The sequence below is a fragment of the Tarenaya hassleriana genome, unplaced genomic scaffold (genome assembly GCF_000463585.1).
Source record: "Tarenaya hassleriana unplaced genomic scaffold, ASM46358v1 Cleome29, whole genome shotgun sequence".
NCBI classification, from domain to species: domain Eukaryota; kingdom Viridiplantae; phylum Streptophyta; class Magnoliopsida; order Brassicales; family Cleomaceae; genus Tarenaya; species Tarenaya hassleriana.
The window spans coordinates 1,078,483-1,085,017 of record NW_010966092.1 but is presented as its reverse complement, the minus strand read 5'-3'; the positions used below and the strand labels follow the sequence as shown (position 1 = coordinate 1,085,017).

At 36.5% G+C, this 6,535-nt stretch overlaps 3 protein-coding genes across 6 annotated transcripts in view; 1 reads left to right on the top strand and 2 right to left on the bottom strand.

The window, feature by feature from the left end:
* The window catches only part of LOC104818304 (ATP-dependent 6-phosphofructokinase 4, chloroplastic), a 5,267-nt gene extending 3,374 nt beyond the window's left edge, over positions 1–1,893 (top strand). The window contains exons 14-16 of one of the 4 annotated variants that reach the window (XR_772633.2): positions 457–630; positions 1,473–1,597; positions 1,801–1,893. Coding sequence is in view for 3 of the 4 variants with exons in the window: in XM_010547831.2 (XP_010546133.1) it covers positions 457–624 (168 nt within the window). In the remaining variant the exon portion in view is untranslated. Of the gene's footprint in view, positions 1–456; positions 1,013–1,472; positions 1,598–1,800 lie in introns of those variants that run through there. The other 3 variants (XM_010547831.2, XM_010547832.2, XM_010547830.2) reach the window with 3 other exon arrangements.
* LOC104818307 (ethylene-responsive transcription factor ERF107) lies at positions 1,607–2,761 on the bottom strand. Its single transcript, XM_010547833.2, has one exon. The coding sequence runs from the start codon at positions 2,369–2,371 to the stop codon at positions 1,772–1,774; it is 600 nt and encodes a 199-aa protein (XP_010546135.1). The 5' UTR covers positions 2,372–2,761; the 3' UTR covers positions 1,607–1,771.
* A 564-nt stretch (positions 2,762–3,325) lies between these two features.
* LOC104818303 (ethylene-responsive transcription factor ERF104-like) lies at positions 3,326–4,685 on the bottom strand. Its single transcript, XM_010547829.1, has one exon. The coding sequence runs from the start codon at positions 4,616–4,618 to the stop codon at positions 3,551–3,553; it is 1,068 nt and encodes a 355-aa protein (XP_010546131.1). The 5' UTR covers positions 4,619–4,685; the 3' UTR covers positions 3,326–3,550.
* Positions 4,686–6,535: the final 1,850 nt, after the last annotated feature.

Sequence of the window (6,535 nt, the reverse complement as noted above, 5' to 3'; positions counted from 1 at the left end):
TCTTTCCCTTCTCGGGGATTTTCTGAACAACTGAAATCATTGTGGTTATAAAACTTCAAGACGAAAGTTAACATCGAATATATGGAGTCTGGTCTCACATAAGGAAGCAAGTCCTGGACTTCTCTTCTCAATTGTTGGAAATATTATAAGCATTCCGGTTACACGAGAAGTAATAAGTTCTATTGACCTTTCTAAACTTCTTGAACGATGATATAGAAAGTATTAGGCTTCCATAAGTTTTCCCATTACATATTTCACTCGGAACTATGACTTAAACAAATCATAGTTCCATCCCTTCAGTACAATGTATACTTCTCGGTCCCATGAAAATGAATGTTTAAGTTGTGGAAAAAAGTTAATTACGATTCACAAGACGTCATGTTACGCTCTGTATGAACCGAGGGATTGCAGCTTAGCCCATGAACCTCAACTGTACGACACATTTTGCTATTACAGCAGGTGACTGAGACAACCAATAAGGTGAAGTTAACGGACAGGATGTGGGCAAGGCTTCTCGCATCAACAAATCAACCGAGTTTCTTGAAGTGTGATGCTGCTTTGCCAAAACAGGTTGATGGGGAAACCCGAGAAGTTATCGACTGCACGAAGGTCTCATCTACTTAGAAACAGGTCAGTTCAGTGTCACCCTACCAAACATATAGTGAAATATGGCTGGAAAAGCTATCTCGTCCCGAGATTTCGAGAACTCTTATTTGTTCATCTTGATTTAATAAAGTATCTTTGGTTGTAAGAATTTTTGTTTTCATAGATTTTCCATCCTAGAAGCCTCCAATTTCCAAGATTTACATGTGTTGCTTCTAAAATAAATACATAGATCTCGTATTGGCTTCACTATTCTTCTGTTTATTCCGGTTTCATATAAAGAACCTGAAACTTGAATCCGGTTAAGAGGTTCGGTGTGGTTTACCACTTGACCACCTCGGCAATGAAGAGAACAACATATGTATAGGAATATCTATGTTCTTCTCTTTTGATTTTGCAATTTCGTGCATCTCTCTGTCATTCACTGTGGCTTGTGGTCCAGTTCTTTGGCATATTCACATTGAACATAGACTTGTAACCAACCACGAGAGACAACCTTTGCTGTTACATTCTTTATGGTGGTCCTTCACGCAACTTGTTCATCTACGCATTCTTGATTCATGTCCCTTTCCTCCTCCCTACATGTATAGTTCCACCATGTAAACGAACCTAAGTGTGTGTGTGTGTATATATATACATATATATTCACTAAAGAAATGCCGCATATTTATTAATTTATTTACATCTTATGGATTAGGCACACTCTCCAGGTTGCATTACACTTTGTTAATTTGAAGCCTATGGTTATGATTTGGTACAGAACCCGAGGACCAAATTGTTCAGGGTTCTATACATCAGATGAAAATTTTCAAGCTTATGTTTCTCAGTAGGAGATGCTTCTGCTTATGCTTACGGATATATATCCTCAGGGCCATGTTCTTGTGGATGATTCATGTCAGATTGTCGCGAGTAACCGACTTCGATGTTGTTTTTGAGATCTGAAACTGATTCTTGATAGTGTTCTTGGAACAAGAACGTCTTTCTTGCACCTAAGGTTAGTAGAAACCAGAACAAGAGAAGGCTCATTAAGATTTTATTCAGCACACGCATCTTCGTTTTTTTTTTTTGGGTAAATGGAGTCTTAATCCATTTCTTGTATATATACAATTTCTTGTCTCTACACCTTGATCTATATTCATAATCCTGCAACCACTTAGATAGAGAGTTACTATGCATCACTTATGGTATCTCCATCAGTTGACGAGGACAAGCTGCTCTGAGAGGCTGAGCCATTCGCTCTCCTCCTTTTCCGGCTAGAATTCGCCGGAGCATCGTATTTTCCGGCGTCCAGAGGGAAGTTGAGTATGGCTTTCCTGCCCCTGAGCTTGAATGCTGCACAGTCATAAGCTCTTGCAGCATCAATGTCAGTCTCGAACGTGCCTAACCAGATTCTGCTCCCTTTCTTGGCCGGATCCCTAATCTCTGCAGCAAATTTCCCCCACGGCCTTCTCCTCACGCCTCGGTAATGTCTTCTTGTCTCTTCAAACCCCATTTCTGTTTTTTGAGCTGAGACACTTACAGGTGATGTTTTCATGTCTGAAAGAACAGGTGCCGACGACGATGATGACGACGATGATTGAGCTTCCAGGTCAAGAACCGGTGAACCAGGCTCTTCTTTAGGAACTGGATTCACGGGTTCTACAGACCAGAGGCCGGAGATGAAAGAGTCAAAGTCAAAGTCTTCAATGGAGCCGTCAGGGATCTTGAAATCTTCAAACAGATGCGTCTGCATAAACTCCATAGCAGAGATCTCTTCGACTGTAGCCATTTTTCAGCGATATCTGAAGGAAAAAAGCTGAGATCTTTTAGGTATATAAAGAAACCCGGAACACGGCTCTTACAGAGGGTTGTCTGAACTGGAATTTGGAGATGGCGTTCTCTCTCTCTCTCTCATCCTTATCCACTGAACATTTATAGAAACAAGTTGGAGCCTTGAAGTGATCTTCAACTTGGGTTATGTCGACATGACAGGAGAAAGTAAAGTAATATATCTCAACTTGCATTTGTTTAATGGCGATGGCTACGGCCGTTTGATTCCCAAAGAGACTTGTTCATCTGCATACATACATACATAGATACATTCATGCATGATTACTATTCATGACAGTGGACACGTGCTTTTAATCTGTAAAAACTGCCAAAAAAAAATCAAGAGATGATCACACCTCAAGTGGTCAATCATTTAACTCCATGATTGATTTGGATCTCTCTCTTTCTCTTTTGATTTTATTTTTTATTTTTTAGGATAATAAATCTAACATTGGTAACCTGTTAAGATTTAAAATGGTTATTTCAAGGCTAGGATCGATTATTTTCCAACCTTTTTATTTAATAAATATACTATATATAAAATGAATTTTATTATGGGTTTTCTGAACTATTTCTATATTTTAATTTAAATATATTATCGAATTTTAAATACAACCATATTCATATCCCATGGGCTCCGCTGGTACAGAGATCATTTGAAGCAACTTGAACTTTGTCTGGAGGGCTCCACATATACCAAACCCTCCAATCTCTTGCCCCCGTTTCTCTCTAAACCACCACCTAATTAAAAATATAAAATGATTTTGTATTGTCCAATTTCAATATTTTTTTATTGCAATTTATGGTGCAATGATTAATAAATAAATAAATACCTTGTGAAATATCTACTCTCTTTTTTGTTAATGAATATATATTATATATATCCAAGACAAAATAATTTAAAGAGTTGACATAACAGAACGAATAATAAATTTCATTACAAGACAATCCGACAAAGATAACATCCAAAACAGAAATACATTTCTTTTGTCTAACCATCCGAAATTATTCCAAGAAATAAAACGAATAAATACAATATAACAATTTACAGTGATGGAGCTATATAAAATTGTAATATAATGAAACCAGACACGTCATCTTCAACCTCGTTGACTTTTCAAAACTCAAACAATCTCTCTCAGGTGAAGGAGATGACGGAGAAACTCGGAGACGTCGGAGATAACGGAGGAACGCTGAATATCCCATCCCCACTCACATCCCAAAACCCCATCCAACTTGACGGCGTTAACGGCGCCGCCTTCTCCGCCGTATCACACCCTTCTTTTTCTCCCTCTTCCTCCACCTCCATCTTCACGTTATAATCTGTCGCAGTCTCTGTCATATCATCACCTCCCTCCTCCGCCTCCATCTTAACCCTCGCCGCCGGAGAAAAACTATCCGGCCGCTTCCTCTTCCCTACCTCCACCGCAGCTCCTCCGTCGTAGCCGCCGTGGATGGTAGTCCCCACCTCGAGCGGGAAGTTCAAGATGGCTTTTCTCCCGCGCAGCCGGAACGCCGCCACGTCATAGGCTCTGGCGGCCTCGACGGGACTGTCGTACGTCCCCAGCCAGATTCTCGCGCCCTTTCTGTTCGGATCCCTTATCTCCGCCGCGTATTTTCCCCACGGCCTACGCCTCACGCCTCTGTAGTGCTTCTTGTCCTCCCCTTCCGCGCCGTTTCCGGTTCTCGGCACGGAGATATCCGGTAAGGGCGGTTTACGTTGGTTAAGAGTCGAACTCGGTTTAGGGTTTTGGGGTTGGAGCGTTTTAGGGCTCGTTTCCATGTGAAAGTTTTGAACTTGATTGAAAAACAGAGATGGGTTGGTTTCTATAGTTGTAGAAACGACACGACTAATGGAAAAATTGGAGATGAAACCTGTTTCCATGGACGTGGAGTCTGTGAGAAGATGTTGCCTTACTAGCTCAAGGGCTAAAGCTTCTTCGTTATTTTCCATCTGTAATTCACTACTAATTAACTCTAGATCCCTCTCCCTGTTATATATGCGCGTGTGCGTGTATATATATTTGTGTGTGTGCGTGGAAGTGGAGAAGAGGGAGTGAAGGAAAGAAGGTTTATAAAGGTCGAAGCTCCGAGAATAGACATTGGAGAGTTCAGGTGAGGTTCGAGGATCGGACCGAGAAGCATCTTGTTTCTTTATAGTGGTTGGACTTTTTGACTTGTTTTGTCTATGAAGATTTCGTCTCATTATGACGTGCGTCTTTTTTTTTTCTCGATTCAGTTTGATATATTCGGATTCGATTATTTCGATTATAGAAAAACTATAATCATTCGGTTTTTATATAAATTTCGGTTCGGTTTGGTTCGGTTATTTTTCGGTTCCGTTTCGGTTCGGTTTCGGTAAAAAATTCCGTTTTTCAAAGAAATTGTCGGTTATTTTATCGGTTTTTTCGATTATTTTTTATTTAGTTCGGTTCGATTCAGTTTTAGTTTTTTTGGATTTAAGAAAATCATAATCGTTCGGTTTTGATGTCAGGTTATATCTATTCGATTCGTTTCGCCTCGTTTATTCGGTTAATAACCGAAATGGTCACTCCTATTTTTTACGTTTGCATGTTTGTGTTTTGATCTTGTACGCCAATATATAGCGGTCCAAATTACAACTTTTTTTTTTATTATAATCATCACGAATTCGAATTTTATCTTGAATAGTAGATTTTGACTAGCGATTAGATGACACGATCATATGATTTTATGGGCTCGTATTGTGCTGTGTGCTTTGTAAGTAATATACGTTTGGAAAAGAATTTTTCACGTTATTAAAATAATATATTTTGTCACTAATTCTATCTATTTACATCACAGATTGATCTTGTGTTAATGACAAACCTTATCTACCATTTAAATCGAGGTTTTATCAAAAATATCCTTACTTTGCTATTTCTACTTCAAGACTTATCCTTATAACGAATGTGGTCGAAATATAGTGTGGTCACATATTGATTCTATTGTTCATAACGTTAAATTTATGATGTTTTAATCAAATGATTAGTAAGATATACAAGGTATGAACATAATGAATTAGTGTGATCACCATAAATTTAACGTTATAATCGATAAAATCAAAATATGATCATACTATATTTCGGTTACATGGTCACAAGGGTAGGTCTTGAAGTAGAAATAGCAAAGTAATAGTATTTTTGATATAATACCGTTTAAATCCAAGATATGGAAACTCTCCTTGAGTCGGTTAGTTTTACGATGTTGGTTTATCTATTCTGCGTGGTTTACCGGTTATTGCAGAGGATCGGAGGTTTTACTGTTCACGATACCAATTGTCCGACTTGAGAGTTGTGGGGTGATCGGGTTATAGCCCGAAGGATCGTATGACGGGTTCCTACCGTTATAAAAAAAATGGTCTTAATTTTTATCAAGAAACTAGCAAATTTGTTTCTGAACTTTTATTTTTTGATCCAAAAGATCTCATATTATTTCCCGAGATCATGAGTTGTTAATGATAAGGGCTAACCTATTTATCTAATAAAATCTAAAATCTTATTGTTTTTTTTAACTAAAACGAGATTATCCAAAAGAAATGACGAAAAAAAAAGCAATAACAATAATAACGAATAGGCATTGCAAAAAAAAAACTATACTCTTTTTACATGAATAAAAAGTGATGTACTTTTTTCGTTATTAATTAAACTCTGTATTTACTGAAATTAATCCATAAAATCTTTAACTTTTTAAAAAATCATTAAAAAATTTTATATTTGATAACTCAAACACAAATGATTATGTGATATAATGATATGAATTCCAAATCATACACACATTAGTATAATTATATCACATCATCGTTTCAAACAAAATTTAAATTGAATAATTTATTTAGATTAATATATATATAAATTCACATATATATATATATATATAACCGTCTCAAATATTTTCGGTCTTCTGTACAAAAATATTTATTTTTATTATAAAAATATTAAATTTAAAAATTAAATATTTTAATATAATTTGATTATAAATTATATTAAAATATTAATTATATTAATTAATAAATTTAACATCATAATGTTAAAAATTAACTAAAAAATTATAATTATTAATAATAAATATTATAAAGATATTCTCCACCAGAGTCGAACTCGGT